Source organism: Lepidothrix coronata, unplaced genomic scaffold (genome assembly GCF_001604755.1).
Source record: "Lepidothrix coronata isolate B3197 unplaced genomic scaffold, Lepidothrix_coronata-1.0 Scaffold27, whole genome shotgun sequence".
NCBI lineage: Eukaryota > Metazoa > Chordata > Aves > Passeriformes > Pipridae > Lepidothrix > Lepidothrix coronata.
In genome coordinates this window covers 6,794,842-6,814,648 of record NW_016690207.1, presented here as the reverse complement: position 1 = coordinate 6,814,648, position 19,807 = coordinate 6,794,842, and the positions used below count along the sequence as shown (strand labels likewise).

The 19,807-nt window shown below is 43.4% G+C and overlaps 1 protein-coding gene across 1 annotated transcript in view; it reads right to left on the bottom strand.

The window, feature by feature from the left end:
- Positions 1-17,937, bottom strand: part of BARX2 (BARX homeobox 2) — a 32,591-nt gene extending 14,654 nt beyond the window's left edge. Inside the window, exon 1 of the mRNA XM_017809455.1 lies at positions 17,709-17,937. Within this exon, the coding sequence (XP_017664944.1) occupies positions 17,709-17,937 (229 nt within the window). The remainder of the gene's footprint in view (positions 1-17,708) is intronic.
- Positions 17,938-19,807: the final 1,870 nt, after the last annotated feature.

Below are 19,807 nucleotides of genomic sequence, written 5' to 3'. Positions count from 1 at the left end.
AATAGTAAATCAGTGTTTAAAATACACAGACATCCCCCTCTTTTCCTCCTGGCTGAAATGAAAGGGAGACTTCAGCAAGCCCCACTGTTAACCTGAAAGGGACCTGTCACATCTTGGCAAAGCCTCTGCCTCTTATAACTGTGGCTTATCATCTCAAGGGTTGCTTTATTAATAATCTTGCCCCCATCAGGACACATTTAGGAGAGAGGTTGGTCTCTCTGAGCTGCATATATGATTCTTTGATCTTGCATCTGCCCCAGCAGAAAGAAAACTCATCTCTGTTTTCTCTACGGACAAAAATAAACTCTGTGGCCAATTTGGCCAAACAGCTGCACAAACAATGCAATTTAGAAGGATGCAAATGATACATGAGCAGGTTTTGTTCACAGCCTGCCCGTCCTTTGTGGCTGCCAATTAGATCAGTGATCTTAACCCAGCTCTTGTGGCTGGATAAGGAGCAGAGACGGGGAACAAAGCTGAGCATAATGCACATCACAGAGTTATTCCAGGAAGCTCAAGCCCCATTATCAGAATCTAGAGCACCTTGGAACAGCATTTCCTTCAAAACCTGATCTCTTCGGTTGAATAAGCTGACAAAGACTATGTCACAGCTTCCACCAGCACAGGGCATGGCTATTTTTACTCCCTTCACATCAAGTAACAGCACACCCATGTCACCCCCTCTATTCAACCTTAACCCAAAAAGGACAGCTAAGCTTTCACGTTTTGGATGGAGGAAAAAATACAGCTGAATTTCCAGTTTATAGAAACTTTTCTGCCAACTATTCTGGAACATAAAAATCAGTGCTGGCAACTTCAACCCCGAAGCAGCATCCTTAACTTCAGGTCTATTTATATTGTGTACAGTCAATCATGAGCTGGAGATGTTGCAAGACCCCTCAGCCATGGTTTATCCCCCACACACCTGCAGCCGTAGCTGCTCCATATGGACACCGGGAGCTGGATACTCCCAAGGGTTACACCCCCATCTCCAGGCAAACTGTGTTTAATTAGCCTGCCCTGTGGCCCAGGAGTGAGTGAGTGAGGACAAGGAAAGCTGTGCTCAGTCCTACAGACACTGTGGAAAGAGCCTGTCAGGCAGCACATCACACGTGACCTGTCACTGTGAGCAGAGCACGGGGTGAAAGCTCAACAACCAGAACAGCCCATTTCTTGGTGGAGAAGGACCTAAAGGACTCCAAACAGCCACTCAGCCCACTCTAAGTCAGGGTGCACTATCTGTTCCAGCTTGATTTGTAGTAGCCAAGGCCCAGGTCATTCATTTCAGCGTCAGTGGCATTTTGGGCTTTTTCAGCTGAAACACAAGGCAAGTTTCACTCTTACTGAAATTCATCCAATCTCAAAAAGCAGGCTGGGAAAATGTATCAAGAATGGGCAGTCCCTAAAAGGACACATCCAAACCCAGCAGTTCTATGAGAAAAATGTCCATCTGGAAGCTGCAAAGTGCTTTGGAGGTGTGAAACCACGTCCGTGTCAGCAAAGCAATGACGAGGTTCTCCCAGTCACCACAGCTCAGAGAGAAGGATGAGCCAGAAATTCCAGTTGGTGAGCTCTAGGTGTCCTGAACTCCTCTTGCCCAGAGAAGCTGTGGCTGCCCCATCCCTGGAAGTGTCCAAGGCCAGGTTGGACAGGGCTTGGAGCAACCTGGGCTAGTGGAAGGAGTCCCTGCCATGGCAGCAGGTAGGACTAGATGAGCTTTAAGGTCCCTTCCAACCCAAAACATTCTGGGATTACAAATACAAGCTCCAAATACAAGCCCCCTCTCATGTCCAACATCAGCCTGCAGGGTTTTTTTTGTTCTGATAGGAAGTCAGCCAAGGAGACTGTTTTCACATCACCAGACAAATAAAGATTAAACTTTGGGTGGAGACAGGCCCTAATTAATCATAAGGGATGGAATTAGGTTTCAGCAGTGCCCAAATTCTGCCAGCTTTAACTGTGAATTAATGCCATTATGGGCGAAATGTTAGAAGCACAACTGTTCCTGACAGTTCCAATCTAGAACTGCAAACGTGCCATAGAAACACTCTGATTTAGGGATCCAGGTGGGAACCCCTCCCTCAGTCTAAGATTTGGAGGGTTTGGAGTCCAAGCCTTGGTTCTCACCCATCAGCACATCTATTTCCCTGCAAATCTCCATGGCCCTGTCACTGTGGAATGCAGAGTCACTGTGTTCCACAGGTATGTTGGGCCTCCATAATCTCATTTAAATACCAATCAGAGAAGTCAACAGGCAAAAAAACAATGCAGCCCTTTCTTCCCTCCCCCAGTGGGTGGGTGTGCAGCTCCCACTCGCACTAGAAACAGCTCCAGGCTGATGGAAATATTGTCACATTCCCACCAACTTTACCCTGCCCCTTAAAGCACCAAAAGAACAAAGATTTGCTCACTTGGTGTAGATTTTGGGGAAAGTGGACATGGGGCACAGTGTTTCCAATCCTGCCACTGCCTTAATGTTCCATCTCCGCCAAATCCCTGAATCCCACTGGATTTCTGTTCTCCCCACATGCAAAATGAGGGAGATAACACCCAGCAAAGCACTTTGTCTGGGCTGGAAAGGACTCCAAGAGCAGCCACAAGGGGGGCAGAGGTGTTTTTGTCTTGCTGCAGACGTTGCCCATTAATAGATTGCGTGAGGCCTGTGTTGAGAACTCTCCTTTGTGTCACAGGATTATGAAATCCCTTAATGTGCCATTAATATATATGCTAATTTGGAAGCCATGCCTATGTCCTATTCTTGTGCAACCCTCGATGTTTCCACGGGAACCCCTCCAATACCCGGCACAGATGCAGCGCGTGGTTTTTCAAACCAAAATAGCTCTTTTTCAACTCAATTTTCGAAAGTTCTCCCGACCCAAGAAAATTATTCTGCCCAAGATCGGCTGTGGCTGCCAATTTTAACATGATGCTGCTGCTCTAAATGAGTCTGCAGGGAATATTTTTTTATGTTTCCCAAATATCACCATTCCCAGACTCTTATGGGGCGCTGTTGGGATGAAATTCTAGCAGACAGAATCCGTACATTCCCAGTATTTTTATTAAGCTTTGAAAGAGGGGCTGTACCCCACCTGTAATATTAAACTGTCCAGAGAATTTAGGCAATTATTGGCATTTACTGCTCTATGATGCAAAACAACCAACACTTCTGACCCATCTCCCTGAATTGGTTTGCTTTGCTCAACAATGGTGTGATAATTTGGAGGGATCTTTCAAATTCCGAGAACCTTTAATTCAGGTTTGGTGAAGCCCATATGAAAAAAACAGTTTCAATTTGAATATTTTTTGAACATCCTCCTCATGTTTTACTCTCTGTTGAAGTATTGATGCCATGCCCAGAGCTGGCTCTGATTCCATCCCAGGAGATCTGCTGGGAAGGATTTTCAGTTTATGTAGAACTTAGGAAAGACTTTCTTGGACACTGCAACTCGTTTCACTGTCTTGAACTAGATTTCCTCAAATTAATTAAAAAGTGCTTTTTAAATCCTTTTCCTCCTTTCTTTAAGCCATTTTACAGAAATGACAATCTTGTCATTAGATGGATGCAATGTTGAATCCATACAGATATAAATGTATAGTTTGTTAATAAAATGTTGAATTCTGTGTCTGGTCTGTGCATTCCAACCACTTCTAAAATAAACACTCAACCACCACCTCCTTTACATGTACACAATGACATAGTGCAGAGAAAAGTGCAGCTGAACCTAAAGCAAGATCAGAAACTTATAATCCAATACAAGAATTGGCTCAAAATACCTAAAGATTTCAAATTATTTTAGTCCTTTATTAAAAATACAAGAAAAAAAAGACCAATGGAATTTAAGGCACTTGAGTATTTTGCCCCTTTGAAATTTATAGTTTCGGAATGTCAACACCTTCCTACTTGTTCCCAGTTTGGAGGGAACAAAACAAGAATCTCGAAAAGTCCAATGTAAAAAAATAATTATGTGAGTTGTCTTTGCACATATTAAAAAGAGGCAAGAAAAAGGCATTATTAATTATTTTCTCCTCTCTGTGGGTCACCTTTCATGCAATTGTTGAGAACAAAACACACTCCCACCAAGACATTAACATCTCATTTCCAGCACTGCTTGGGTGAGGAACCTGAATAAAAATAAATGGCTCCTCCAATGAGACACACCATCCATCGTCAGGGTGTAAAACACAGTCATTAATCACTGCACAACCCACTTATTATGGGCATTCAAGCACTGGCAACACAAATGCTTATAAAACAGGGGCTCCTTTCATAATTCCCTGCCCTGGCTCTCAGCAGTTTAGAGGCTTAACCCTTTTACAGCGAGGGATGGGCAAACTGGTTCTGCCTAATTCCAAACCAACTTGACGTCACGGGTTCGAAAGTTCGGCCTGAACTCAAACGTTCTCAGGTGCAGTTTGTGCTGAGAGAGAAGAAGCTCAAGGGGAGGAAGGCAGTGAAAGAGCAAATCTGAAAACCCCACAGGGCATGGACAGAGTGTAAAAATCCAGTGAAGAGTCAAAGTATGCATAAAAATTGGTGATGAATGAGTTGAAATACCTACAAAGTAATCAAAACAGCTTTGTCTTAACACTTATTTTATGTGATTTGTGGGGAAGTCTCTTCCCTCCTACAGACTTCACTGTGCTGGGAATAAGCTGAAGAATTTTATTTGTACTTAATTAATCCTCATGTTAAACATACACAGTCCCCACTGCCCACATTACTTTGGGCTTCTCTTGCATTTCTTAGCGAAGGATTTTCACCTAAGTGTGTAATGAAACACTTCTTTTCTTTAAAAAATGGGAAGGATGAGGAATTCAGTGAGCATGTAACAGCTCCATGGCATACATTAAGTCAAGGACAAAACCAAGTAGGCATGGCCAAAACACCTGCAAAGCTCCCAGCTTTTCCATGGGGCTCTGCAGAATCCCGGCTCCAGTCAGAGATCCACGGCGTGTCCCAGGCTGCTCAGCAGAAAATGCTGATATATTTGCTGTCTGATGCAATTCCTTTTCTTTTTTTACACACCCAAAACTTCTGTTGACTTCAAGGAGTAAATAAGTGGGGACAGGAGGGGAATCAAGAGGTGCTGAGAAAAGCAGCGTTTTGCCATCATGTGCAGCATGAAAATACCAAAGCCTCGCTGTTTACTGAGAGTTGTAACAAGTGAGACACCTGAATGAAGACAATTCTTACGGAGACAAACTAGATAAGGTGTGTACTTGAATTTTCTCCCAGTGTGAAAACTGGCCCCAGTTTAACCAGACACAGTAATTTGTCAAACACTTCAATTAAGTTTCTTGACAACTGGACAAATATTTCCAATGTTGGTATCAATTACTGGAGGCAAATGAGCCATGATTGGCTTTGGGGAAAACAAACATTTTGAGAAGACAGATTAAGAGTCCACTGCATTTTAAGTTACACTAAAGCCATGCACCAGGAAATGAACACTTAAGTTCTGGGGGGATTTTTCAGTTAATTAACAAAGCAGCACTGGGTGGCAGCGGCAATTCTATGATAACTTACTCCATATGTAAGAAATACTCGGTGAATATCTCATAGGCAAGTGGGATGTGCCTCAGCAAATGCTCAGCAAGGAGTCAAAATCACACAATATCCTGACTTAAAAAGGACCCACAAGGGTCACAGAGTCCAACTGCACAGGACACCTCGAAAACCACACCAGAGGTACTCAGAAATTCATCACCAGCTCTGTTTCCTAGGAAATACTGGGAGTTTTCCCAAGGTAATTCCCCTGAAGGAAACGTTTTTCTTCCAGCGAAGTTGCCGTCAAGGCGCTGTGATGAATGAAAGTGTTCTGGGCAACCTTCACTGCCAAAAGGATTTTCTATCCCATAATTTACTCCAGGAAAGTACCATTTTCACTTTGCAGGCGTAGACTCAGAGATAAATACAGCAGGAAAGCGCATTATGACTGGGTTTGGTTTGTGAAAGGCAACACCAAATTGGAGCTCACTGGGGAGTTAATGAGTCAAAGCCCTCATGCCAAAGCTGTGCTGGGCAGTATCTGGAAGCAGGGAACAGCAAAGCTGGGGTTTTAAATATCTGTCAACCCACTTTAATGCATTTTTGCAAGTTGTAACATGACTAATCTTAATATTAAGAAGGGAGACATAAGGCATGGATCACAGAAATCAGCTTTTTCAAACATATTAAAGCCACAGTCACCTATTGCTATCAAAGTGTCTCATTGGTGGTGTTTTTGTTCACTGACAGGGAAGAAAATGGCCAGTATTTTTTCTGAGTTGAGAATGTGCCATGGAAATCCTGTACCAATGTTTATCATGGTTCTGTCCCTTTTTCCTGATTCAAGCTGCTGGGTGGGTATCACTTTTCCTCTTCTCCAAAGGACAAATTGCTATTTCATAGTTGCAAGCTCTTTAGAATGTGTCAGTGGAAGCTATTAATTGATCCTGATATTAATAGAAAGGCATAGAAAAGAGAAAAGGATGGGAAAAAAAAGCCAAATGCCTACAAAAACAGCAAAAAAAGGAAAGGAAATAATTTACCAAACTGAGTTTTGAGACTAAAACCCAGTCCACTGAGCCAGGTACAGCTCTAAGACACCCCAGCACTCCTGTTCCAGCTGGGCGAGCAGCCAAACTGAGCTTTTTAATTCCCACCCGTGTCCCATTTTCTGTCCTCTCACTGCTCTGCAAACGTCCAGCACTTCCACCCCCCACAAAGACCTCTCACAGAGTCAGAGAGATGTCCTATCATTAAAACCAGGATCAGGCCTATCTGTCATTTTAACACATGTAGGCAGTGTATAAACTCTTCTCTGAATTACCACGGCAAGCACTATTGGACTGTCATGTGGGAGATACTTCAGTTAGGGTTTTTGAAGACTTTAATTGTAAAGTTCAGAAATTTCTCTTAAGGACACAAATATAACTATCCAGACATGGAGTAGCTTCTTTCCTGTTGGAGAACCAGTTCCTGGGCAAGCCAGTAAAGCCACAGAGTTTGTGGCACCTACATTTCTATCCTCTGCCTTACATTACGGTTTTCACCCATTTTGTGTGCAGTTTCCCCTGATGAGGCCATTCAAAATTAAGCAGTAGCCTGATTTCAAATTTATTCAGAAAAAAAGATCATTTTAACACAACTGCAACAAAGGCAGAAATGAAACCAGACTGATCCCAACCCTCCAGAAGAGCTTGGCATGAACTGGGAGCTCGTCTATCTGTGGGGATGAATTTAGTTCACTTGGAGATGGGAATGACCCCAGTGAACAGCTATTCCCTGCTGTCTACACAGCCTCCCACATCCCAAGGTTTTGATGGGATGGCACTTGGGATGTGGAGTTAAACCCCAGCAGACAAATGCCAGCCAGGAAATCCTAAACCTGCAACTCGGAGCCTTGGCCCTGCTGGAAAAGGAACAGGGAGAGAAATCCTGTAGACAGAACAAAAAGGATCAATCCCGAATTTATTAAAAAATACAGAAATTGTCTTTAATGAGGCTTGTGAAAAACTGTTTAAAAGATAATCTGCCCAGTTTTGTGAAAACACCACCATATATGGTTGAACTTGACAAATTGAATTATTTATAATTCCATCTTTTTATCATGTAGGTTCTTTCTTTGTAACTAATATTTTGGATGCTGTACTTTGCTCAGCTGAGACACAGATGAACACCCATGAGCAACAGAGCTTTGAGACTAGCTCGTGTGAGAGTTCCATTAATTTATGAGCTGATACTTACACAAGTAAGTTCCCTAAATCCTGACAATTAGATGAAACAGCGCCAGGATTTCTACAAGCTCCTCTCAGACATCTTTGCTGCCTCTTGTGATGCAATCGCTCCCCCAGCGAGTCAGTGAGGGACAGAAATCCATCCCCATTATCAATGTCTGAGCCATCTCTCCACCACAGGCAGGTGCTGTGGGGATCAGGCACCACTCAAAAAGGTCCCTGTGTCCCAGCCCCCAGAAAAAGGGTTTCACCAGAGCTGTACAAATACAACAAAATCAGCTGGGGTTTCAGAAATGCCTTTGCTTTAATGTAATTTAAGTGCTGAACTACCTTACAGTAACGTGCTTTCAAATGTTTACAGTTAAGGCATAATTGAATTTGACTCATTTTGGCCCTGATCCAGTTGTGATTTAATTGACTTTAGTGGGAGTTGGACTGGCCTCTAAGTAATTTTAACTAAAATAATCCATCAATTGTTCCTCACCCACTTCATCAAGCTCCTTCCTATCATTTATGATTGCTCTATAATTTATTGCAACAAGGTGAAACGAACCCTTTTAACTTCTGGCACAGCCTCCTATCCCTCAGTGGAGAACTTGCCTGTGAGCAGCCACCTAAAGCAGCTCTGCTTGAGGGAAGCAAAGAACACAGAGAGCCCCAAAGTGGTACCGTCTTCTGCTGTCACAGCAACCTCCAAATATCAGCTCCTCCAGCCTTTAGTCACCAAAGGAACAAAATGAACTGTTAGCAAAGCTGTCAGGAGGAGGTTTGGAACAAAACAGGCAGAAGGATGAAGTGAAATGTATTCAAAACTCACACAAATGTTTTGTGGCCAAAAAAAAACCATTTTACTGTCTCAATGATTATGTTACTGGTTTCTATTTCAGGAGAACTTTTCATCTTTTTACTCTTTGAGCCCCAGGAATAAACCCCACCCAGAGCACTGGGCCTTCCATAAGACGGATCATGTTAAGCATGACATGGAAGGAGAAGTTTTCCACAATAAAGTATACCACTGCTAATTTTGCTGTAAAGATGACAAGCTAATCTGTCATAGAATATCCTACTTAAGCATCACACACACTTCTCTGTCTTCTAAAAGAAAAGGAGATGCTTTTATTAAGGCTTCAACCCTCTGTGCTTACACAAGAGTGTTCTGGCTTTTAATGGATCAACGTAGGCAGCTCTACACAAGATGTGGCAAGAGGTACCTGTACACTCCAAGCTACTTGTTGCTTCAACATTAGTTTTCAAGATGTCTATTAAAATTGAATTCAGATGAAATTCAACCCCTGTAAGGTGAAATCTCAGCTTAAAAAAAATAATAATAGTTTGCACTGGCAGGAAAAGTAGCATTAACTACCCAGGGACTTGCAAAATTATCATTAGAATATCCAAATAGCAGAATGTCCAAAGCCAAATGGTGGCCAAGTGTTTAAAGACGAATTGGTGACTACATGGAAAACTCTCTGATTTTGGAGAAAATCCACAAAATGAGTAGTAAGATGATCCAAGATACAGGGCAAATATAAATCCAGTTCAAGCCCTTCTCTGCATAAGCAGTCCTGTTGGAGTCAGAAAATCAACTACACGAATATAAACCACTGACTTGTCAAAGAATTTACAGGATAAAACCTGAAAACACACATCCAAGCACATTTTAAGATCATTGAAAGTTGTTGCTCTGACAAAAAGACCATATATTCACAAATTTTCTGTCATCACGTCTCCAAACAGACTTGTAATCTTGTCATATAGGAAACTGTGGAAAACTGGTTTTCTCCTTCTGTCAGAAAACAGAAAAAAAAGTGTGATTTTTTTAAACAAAAAAAAGAACAGCAAAGCAGAGGTTTTGTCTATCAAGGGCAGGGTTCTTACAGGTTTTGGTTTTAGAGCTTAAATATTCAGGATGTGTTCACTGCAGTCCAGTGAGGTTTGACTATCAGTGCAGGAGTCCACATTGGGGCAGATGGAGGATATTTTGTGGAACGGGTGTTTTTTACCCTTCCCTTCAGCCACTCAAATGGGTCTCAGCTGTTCCCAAACATCTGTTCAAAGTACCTGCAACTGGTGACTTGGTGTTCTGAGCTGACTTCTGGCCAAGAATCGGTCAAAACATAAAGGTGGGAAAATACTGGAAAATGGAAAATGTTAAGTATTTACTGTATTAGCCAGGTCCTAACACCACAGGGCTCTATTTTTTAAGGTGCCATTAAAATGCAGTTTTGGGAATTTCACATCACTCACTGGGCCTTTCAGATGGATTCTCCCACAGTCCTGGGAACTCAAGAAATAATGGATAACATTGGAATTCTACTGCCCAGCTCTCATGAGCTTGTCCTTGTGATCCCATCCTGTTACAGGCCTTGTCTTGACTTGACTTACACAAATACAGCTGAGATCACAAAATAGGTCCCAGATTTTCCAAGGAACTGTTACTTCCTAACAAATGAAGCTCATGTTAACATATCCTGGGTTCTGCAATCCAGAATGCTTACACAGAACTAACTGAAAATGGTTTTCTTTCCTCAAAAAATAAAAAGAAAAAGAAAAAGAAAGAAAATTTAGCAATACCAAAACTAATTTCATTGCTTTGCCAAATGTCTCATAAAAAGGCAAGAACTATAAAGTTTGTTTCAGCCTTTAGAAGATAATTTTTCAATATTTTATTCCAGATCAAGTATTTTCTCTGATCTGGTTTTCCACACACACGCTTTTTAAACCTTTACCTTGCCAAGCAAAATCTGTAACGTTTTCCTTCACTCTTAACCAAAATGGACAAGTGATGACTATTTTTTCAATCTGCCAACAAACCAAAACATCCGTTTTTCTGACTACTCCTATTTTCACCTGGATGAGATGAGATTTTGTGCAGGGTCTACAGATGCAAATCCCAAGTTTCCAGTTCCTCCCAGCAGGGCTGTGCAGTCACTTCTGACCAGACAAGGGACCGAGGGAGTGAGCGGGAGGAATGATCATCAGAATGGAGAAATGAGGATTATCGGAGCAGCAGAGCCTCTCTAAGCCCAGGAACTGCCAGCAGTAGATTTAGAAACAAGTCTCGCGAGAGCACTGAGCAAGTGCCTCCAGAGATCAGCTCCTGATGGGAAGATCAGTTCCCAGGGATCAGCTCTGCCATCCACTGGTGCAGTTCCATGCAAAACTTCCTTCCCTACGAACCAAGAGCATGGAAGTGAGAGTTCAGAAGGCAGAGATTCCCCTCCACCTCCCAAACCTGCTCCCAACAGCCTTGTCAGCAGCAAATCCTCTCTGAGGGTGGATCAATGCCCCGATCACACACTGCCAAGGCTGGGATCCAGGGAGCTGTCCTTCCCCGTGGAAAACGAATGTACTGCTCAGCACAAGTAAACAGAAGGAAAAACAACAAGTCTCCTTAGCTACTGCTCTGATGGATCTGTTCCCTGAGCCTGGGGAGGACTGGGAGCTTCACATAACACATCGGCTGTGAACGGTCTCAATTCCTTCCCCACCTTCTCCAGGGAGGATTTTTGCCCTTGTTCATACCCAGCTTGTCCTGAGGGCAGCAATGCTGGAGGTCACTGGTTCTACCAGATGAGACTGTCTTTTCCTTCATTTTACAGCAGCAAGTTGAATTAAAGTCATAAAAATAATAAAAAAGGCACTAATCTGCATTGCACAGTCTCCACGAGCAGTGGCCAAACTGAGGACACCTTTTAGAAAACCTCCCTCGCTGAGCAGATGGATTCAAACTGTGCTCCAGAGGCTTTAGAAAATGAGGTGTAGGTGTCAATTTTCCCAGTGGAATCCCTCATTCATTAATATCCCCTATTAGAACATTCCTCCACAATGCTGTTCATGCCCAACCACAACCACAATGCTGATTATTTGCCACAGTAGGTTTTATTGCAATCACTGGGGTGTGATCTTTGTTTTGTTCTCTGTAGCTTTGCCTTTCACTGATTTCTTTTATTCACTATTATATTCTCTATTAAGTGTGCTGAGATACAGACAGCAAAATCAGTCTTGATTCCAATTTTCTTAATATTTAGCATTGAAACCTCTTTAGAGTCAGATTTCCCTGCTCAGTTTTCAGACTCTGATCTGGCTTTGCTTCTGAAATACCACCTCTAATATTGGATATAATCCAACAGAGAAAATTAGCAGACACTTCTCCAAGTATCTATTTAGCATCACCAAGCCCATTATTCTCCCCCATATGCCACTTTTGGGCATTTCTGAACTATGTTTTCTGCTAAAGACAGCAAAACATGCAAAAACCACGGTGGCCACCCTGAAAAACACTGAGCTCTTTAAAATTCCATTTTGTTCCCAATCTGCAGCAGTTACAGAGGAATCCCCCTTCACTCCATATGCTTGTTCCATTTGCTCCTCACATGGGCTTTTTCCTGACAGCAAATCCTGACTTTTCTGAGTTTTCCGAGAGCAGTCCAAGACACTAGCATGAATGTGATGGCGTCTTCTGCAATCTCTCTGCAGCAATATCATCTCTGAACTCTCTTACATTTATTAAAAGTACTCCATAGCTTCACTAATATGGAATCCCAGACATCTACACAAGCAGCACTTTGTATTTTCCAGGATTAACAGATTTCCTTTCTAATTTTGCCATTATTTTTTGCTATCAACTACAGAACTATACAGATCTTTGCAAACTAAAGCAAATAAATACAGGCAGTTTTCAAAATATCTTGTTTTTCCTCATATGTCTGCACAAATAATCAGCAAAAACCCCAGGCAGCCCTGCAGCAGAGCAGATTTCCACAGGGAGACACTTCCAGCTTTGCAATTTAAGTCTGCCCCTACCAATCCTGTATAAAAACACATATTCATTTTGACCTGCTTCCCTCAACATTTTAGGATATAGATTTTCCATGGATTCATGGGTCTCCTGAGCACCCACTTCACAACGGGCAAGAGCAAAACTCTTTCCAACACCTTGTAATATTGACTGGGATGCCACTGTGTACTGGGGGACAACAATCCAGCCCTAGCTCAAGATTACAGGCTGAGGGAATGTAAAGTAAATCTACTTTCTCACTGTGGTTCCCTAAAAAGGCTGAGTGAGGAACCAGAAACATCAAAGGTCACACTTTGTCTCCTGAGCAATGAGTCCCTGCAGGCCCTGGCGGGTATCGTTCAGTTTAATCCAGAAAATACCATGGATACAAGGAAAATGACAGTTAAAAAAAAAAAAAAAAAGCAGTTCCTAATATCATCCTAATATAAAACAGCATAAGACAGACACAGAACTGGAAGTGAAGAATTCAAGTTTTGAGCAATTTTAGACACCTGCCTACATTGAAACCCCAATCGCACAAACACCGAGCAACGTCTTGGTCTCAAAAAAAGCCCCAAACAAAAAAATCCACCAAGCCAAAAATCCCAATAATAATTTCAAGGAAAGCAAGTGATAATAATTATTAGTGTTCTTTAGAGGCAATTTGTTGCACAGGAAGAAGAGTAGTAAATTTTCAAAAGTAAGTAAACAAGAGGAGAAGATGAAAGTTCCACTTCTGGAGTTGTGGTGCTTTTAAATGTACATGGAGCAGTAGAATCCCCTTGGACACAACACTCCTTCCACAGGGGTAAATATCTTTATGTTCAGTAGCTAATTCTCTCACAATATACTGATGTATTTGTGCCTTCCAAGGTGGTGTTCAGGTATAGCAATTAAAGAGAAACCAGCACAGCCCCATCTGAGACAGGCATCAGGAAAAACCTTGGCTTAGGACAGACATAAATTACACTGATGCTCATTAAGGTTTAAATTATAAACCACTAAGATATATTCAAATTTGGGGTTTTTTTATGAGCTCTGGAATAGGGCCTGGTACAAATGAACACCCAGCAGACAACGAATAATTTGTACGACCAACTTTGCTGAAATAACTGCAGAGTCTGTGACTGAGAGCAATGCAAGGCTTTGCAATCCAGACATCTCAGTTTGTTTGGAGAGCTTAAAAAACACCATCCAAGAGCAATATTGTTGATTATTAATACACAATGTCACAAATTCCACCCTGACCAGGGATCTCACACAATTCCCCTCCACACCGCAGCCACGACCACCTTGGATTTCATTTTTAAACTATTTTAGTTCCTTTTATAAATACGGAGCATTTCCAATTTTACCTTGTAACATCACATGCTGACAATGTCCTTGAATTCTTTGTCATGCACAAAACTACAAATATGGCAACTGGGATTTTAAATGTATGGCTTACCCAAGATTATGAAAAATACAGGAGACAAACCAGAATTGGAACAGACTCTACAGCGGATATTTTAAAATGCAAAATTGAAAAATTATATAAAGACAATTTGAAAAGTGATTCTTACAGGAGTCTGCTAAACCTCCAGCAATCAGTGTAACAAACCACACATATTAACACTGTGTCATTACTTATACAAATTAATTAGCTATGACAGAATATGAAAAGCCAATAAAAATATAAATACCATGAAGCAAAATTGTATTTTCCCTCAGTTCTCACAACCCAAAAAGTCACAAGTGAAAGCAGTATTACCCACCATCCAAAAATATTTCTAATATTTATTTTAAATTTTTTTAGTGGCTCTGGACCCAGACCAGCATTTTGTTACAGATTTGGTGTGGGTACAGCCTTGTTTATTTGCTCAATAAATGCCACAATTTCAAACACCGAATTTTAAGATGGGGATGGAACCCTTTCACAGGGAAAAAGTTTTCTTTCCAAAGAAAAATTTGGGTTGGGGGTTATTCCAGGCTCTCTGCAATAGGAATCTCCCCAGTGACATCGATGGCTTTGCATTAGACCTCCCGAATGCTCCTTCCAACTAAACTGTCAATCTGTGACCTCACCATGCCCAGGAAAAGTCCCAAACGCTCCTTTCACCCCCCTTCTCCCTCTGCTTGGCTGATCTGTTTTTTCCCAATTCAGCTGCACTCACTCAAATATTCAACATTCCATCACAGCCGAAGGAGCCCCATTTTCCGCCGGGTCACCGAAGTTTTCCAATCTCTCGTCACTTAACGAGGGCTGTTGTTGAACACACAGACTGCACACGTACAACAGCTTCTATCTTTCAGCTCCAAATAAATTATAAAGGCAGATCAGCCTTCCCTGACTTCACCCAAGATGAAAGAAATATTAACTCTTTAGCCCATGAAAACAGCTACAAAACCTGACTCACGACTCGACAAAAAGCCACTGAAAAGGGGTTCAGCTGGAGAAACTTGTTACTCATCTCTGCTTCAAACCCTCCCAGGTCCCAGCTTACCTTACAGTAAGGCAAATTTCTGTGGTTTAGATTTGGGTTAAGACTAAGTTTTTTAGATCTTGAAGAGACTAAGTGCTCACTCCGTCCTGATTAACTCCAGAGGCAAAGCAAAGGTGGGCAGTAAGTTAAATGCCATAGTGCTGTATTTCTGCAGCCTTTAGTCCCCAGGTGGTTTGGGGTTGTTTTGTTTATTTTCTCTGTGTGTGTGTCTTTGGGTTATTTTTTGTGTTCGTTTGGTTTTTTAATTTTATTTACAGATTTGTATTGGTTATTGTTCAAGGTCTTTGACATTTAGTTCTCCTTTGTGGTACTGTTTCTTAGTCAATAATTTCCTGTCTTCTATAATTAAAAGAATTCCCATTACCTAATACATATAATCCTTTAATTGTGCCTATAAACCTTAAGATCTGACAGTTTGGAACCATGGACTTTTGTAGCAGTTTATTCTTTAGTTTTAATCCACAGTCTCTCTCTGTATTTCACTTCCCGAGCACTGCAAGTCCATGAAGCTTATTCCATTAAAAGCAAGATACTCACAACCAGGCTGACACAGGGACAGGCCAGAGCTTGGGCCAGAAACACAACCTTGAGACAAATTCATTAAAGATCCCAGGCACAAAGAGAAATAGGGCTTTAATTGAAGAGTAAGCACAGGAGGCACAGCAGCATCACTCCGAATCCACTGCTGAATCATCCGAGGATATTGATTATTTCATTAATATAAATTCCTCTTGCACAGACAATGCTTGACCCAGAACAATGTATTTAAAATTTTTCTCTTTTTTTTCCGATGGGGTTGGTGACAGTCAAACCAGCTGCTGGGAAACACCTCACCCATCCAAAATCCCGAGGAGCCCTTAGGTGACACCCAGGCTGTATTTTTTGATGCTGAGTTATTCATACAGCTTCTGGACATTGATAATATTCCTTTTAGGTGCTAAAGAGACTTTCTTGTCTAATTCTCTCTCTTTCTGTAGAGAAGGAGAGGAAAACCTCTTTCCTTATCCTGGTGGATTGAGGTCTGTGGGCGGAATCGGGGCCTCCGTGTTACACACTGAACCCCTTTGGGACCGTCGTGCCTATTTTGGCCAAGCACTGAATTTCCCTGTCTGTGCAGTAGCAAGGGATCAGCTCTGAAAAATTCCCTTGTCAGCAATATCTTGATTAACAACCAGTTCCTACATAAAAACATGTCAGCGATTCGTTCGGGAAGGGAAGGGACGTCATGGGCAAACCCATCGGGAGAAGGAAATGTTGAGTGAGGATCACACTATTCAGGCAACTTCTTCTTCCCCAAAGCTGGTCATCATGAGCCTTAATTCTGATCCAGCCTCCTAATCCCTTCTGGATCTTTAATAAGTCGTATTTACAAAATAAATATTGAGGTTGGAGGAAGATTTGTGCTTGGACCAAGGATTTACTCTACTCGTCAAACTCTTAATATACCCCAACATCAAGTTTTCTATTAGCACAGCTCTGCTAAGAGCTGAAAAGATCCTTCTTATTTATATTCAGCCAAGCAATAAAATCCCACAAACCAAACCAACAAACCTAAGGCAAAGTGCAGGCACTGAGTTTTTGAACACAACTTAATACAAATACAAAATGAGCTTTCCCAGGAAAGAGAAAAAGGAAAACTAGAATTCTATGACCTTGAAATACATATTATTTTTACTGGCAATTAGTCCTTTATGAATATTTGTCAATAGATAAGATTTTTTGAAGACTGTATTTTTAAATTGCAGTTTCATTGTCTCATTTCTCTGAACACATCAGGTGTCACCACTGGAAGGGTGGCCTTATGAGAAGGACAGAAACCGGACAGAAACCTGCAAAACTTCCTGCTTCACCAGAGAGAGGGATTTTATTATTATTATTATTATTATTGTTGTTGTTGTTGTTGTTGTTGTTGTTATTTACAATCTGAAATGCATTCTAAGACTACTATTTTTACTTTTAATGTGGATTTTTAAAGGCTCACATTAGACAAGTCTGCTTGGGAAATTTTATAACACGCATGATCAAGACCCAGTCACTCCTTGTGTTGCCTGTACAGGGCAGAGCCACTTGGTGTATTTATTTGTGGTGTCTCTGTTTGCAAAATCATCAGAATTATTTTCTTATCTTTACTGTTAAAAACAGCCTAAGCTCTTTCAAAGACATGAGAATTTAGGGTAGAAAAGCTGTACCTCTATAGCATTTTTTCTTCCTTTTCCCAGTATTTCTCTTAATTTCTTTGCACTCCCACAGATGCAATGAAATAATCACCGGAGGTTTCAATGAGCACGAGGTGAAGGGCGATTTCTGCTCCTGTGGAGCTCTTTAACTCCTCGTCTTTAGCTGATTGTGGATTTGTGATCACCCCGAGGGCGATTCAGCTGAACCCACCGCTGCCCACGGAGAGTAACTAACGGGTGACTGGTTGTACGAGATGGTAACTAACAGCCGATAGTAACCAACGGATAACTGGTAGCACGAGATGGTAACTAACAGCCGATAGTAACCAACGGAAGTAGGAGCTGGTAACTAAGAACTATCCCCGCGCTGGCAAACAGCGGGAGTGGGAGCAATCCCTTCTGCGGGGTTGGGATGGGAAAGCCGGGGTTCATCCAGGGCAGCGCTGGGATGCGGTGGGAGGTTCAGGAGCCGCTCGCTCGAGCCCCCCCGACCTCTCCGAGCCCCGGGCATCGCTCGGGGACCCCCCGGCCCCCCGGGGTCGGGCTTACCGGCGCAGGAGTGCAGCGGCTTGGGCCGGACCAGCAGCGACGGGCACACGGAGTAGAGCGAAAGTTTCTCGAAGTAGTCGCAGGTCTCCTTGGAGAGGATCTCGTCGATCATGAAGGTCTTGTAGCGCCTCCTGCCTGCCTTGGGCCGGCCGGGCGCGGGGAGCCGCGGCTGGGGATGCGGCTGGGATTCGGGAGGGGGCCGGGAATGGGGCTGGGGGTGGCCGTGCATGGCGGGACCCCTGCGCGGGGCTACCGGGGCCGCGCCCGGCTCGCATGGGCGGCCGGCGGCCCGAGCGGACCCCGCGGTGTCCCCCTGTGTCCCCTCTGTCTCCCCGCGGTATCCCCGCTGTGTCCCCACTCCGTCCACTCTGTCTCCCTCTGTGTCCCCGCTGTGCTCCGCTGTGTCCCCTCTGTACCCCCGCTCTGTCCCACTGTGTCCCTGCTGTGTCCCTGCCCTGTCCCCTCTGTCTCCCTCTGTGCCCCCGCTCTGTCCCCTCGGTGTCCCCGCGGTGTTCCCGCTGTGTCCCCTCGGTGTCCCCGCTGTGTCCCCTCTGTGCCCCGCTCTGTCCCGCTGTGTCCCCTCGGTGTCCCCTCAGTGTCCCCGCTGTGTCCCCGCTGTGTCCCCTCGGTGTCCCCTCGGTGTCCCCGCTGTGTCCCCTCGGTGTCCCCTCGGTGTCCCCGCTGTGTCCCCGCTGTGTCCCCTGTCTCCCCGCGGTGTGTCCCCGCGGTGTCCCCGCCGGTCCCTCCGCGGCCGCTCCGCGCTCTCCCCTCTATATAAAGGCTCCGAGAAGCATCTCTGCCATGGCCGCGCGGCCTTTTTAGGAGGCTCGGGCTGTCAATCAGGGCTCCCGCTGCTCCCCGCCGAGCCCCATTGTCACCCCGCGCCGGGCTGGGAGGATCCGTCGCTCCTCTCCCCTCCCTGCTCGCTATTTTAAGATACCGGGGTGTGTGGCTTGGCTTGGCTTTTTTTTTTCTTTTTTTTTTTTTTTTTTTTTTTGTGCAACAACTGGAAAGGTTCCAGATTGGGGCTGGATTTTTTTTTTCCTCCTTTCTTCTTCCTCCGATCTCCGTCCTCTAGACTGTAATTACTTAAAAAAACCTAAAATGCCGCATCCCCGGCCCCGACAACTTTCCCGGACCGGCATCAAACCCATTCCCCGGCCGCGAAGTGCTGGAGAGCGGCAGAGAGAGAAAAAAAATCCTGTTTATAGATGCCTTGCACCTATAGGGACATATAGAATATATACCTAATATTTAGAAGATGTTTTTCTCCGAAATGGCGTTACTCGGTCCCCGAGTCCGAGAGGATATTCTGCCGTATTCCTGCTTAGTTCAGCTGGATTTTTCACCAAGCTGAGCTTTGAGCCCCTTCCTCTGAGGGCAGAGGTTTCCCCACTGAAAATTTCCCTCCCAGGCTGAGCTCTGAGTTTTATTTCTCAGCTCCGTGGCCTCGGACATCTGGTTGAGCCCAGGAATCACCAGGACACCCTGTACCGGGGAATCGGTGGAATCCTCCCGATGAACTGCAGGTCTTCCAGAAGCCACAGCCGGCTCGCAGGCTTTACATGGGAAAAGACAGGCTCATTATGGAGATCTGTTACCCCCAAAAAAAATATTATTTGTAGGCTTCATACAAGGATTTAAATATAATCTGCAAAAAGTCATCAGCCACCCTCAGCTCTCACGCTCCGGTGATCCAAATAGCAGCAAACTCCTATTTTACTCGTAGAAAACTCAACCTGTTTTTGCAGAAGGCAACAACCATCTCAAACTCTCCTCAACGATTTGGGCAACTTTTGTTTTGTCAACTGTATTTTTTAAAAGCCCTCAAAAAACTACAAAACTATCTTTGACCTCTTTTGTGAAAGCAATATTTCTTTTTCAATTGAAAGTACCATTTGCCTTTCATTTCAAAGATACATTCGCTGAGTTGGAGAGCCCCAAAATCAAAATAAGATATTTGTGTTGTCCACACGCTGTCAAAACTGGAAGGCAAATGCAAGGAAATATCAGACTTTTGATATGTCTGTTGAATTTATTTTCTTAAAACTTTATTACTTAAAAAAAAAAACACGGCACAGCAAATTATAATACAACAA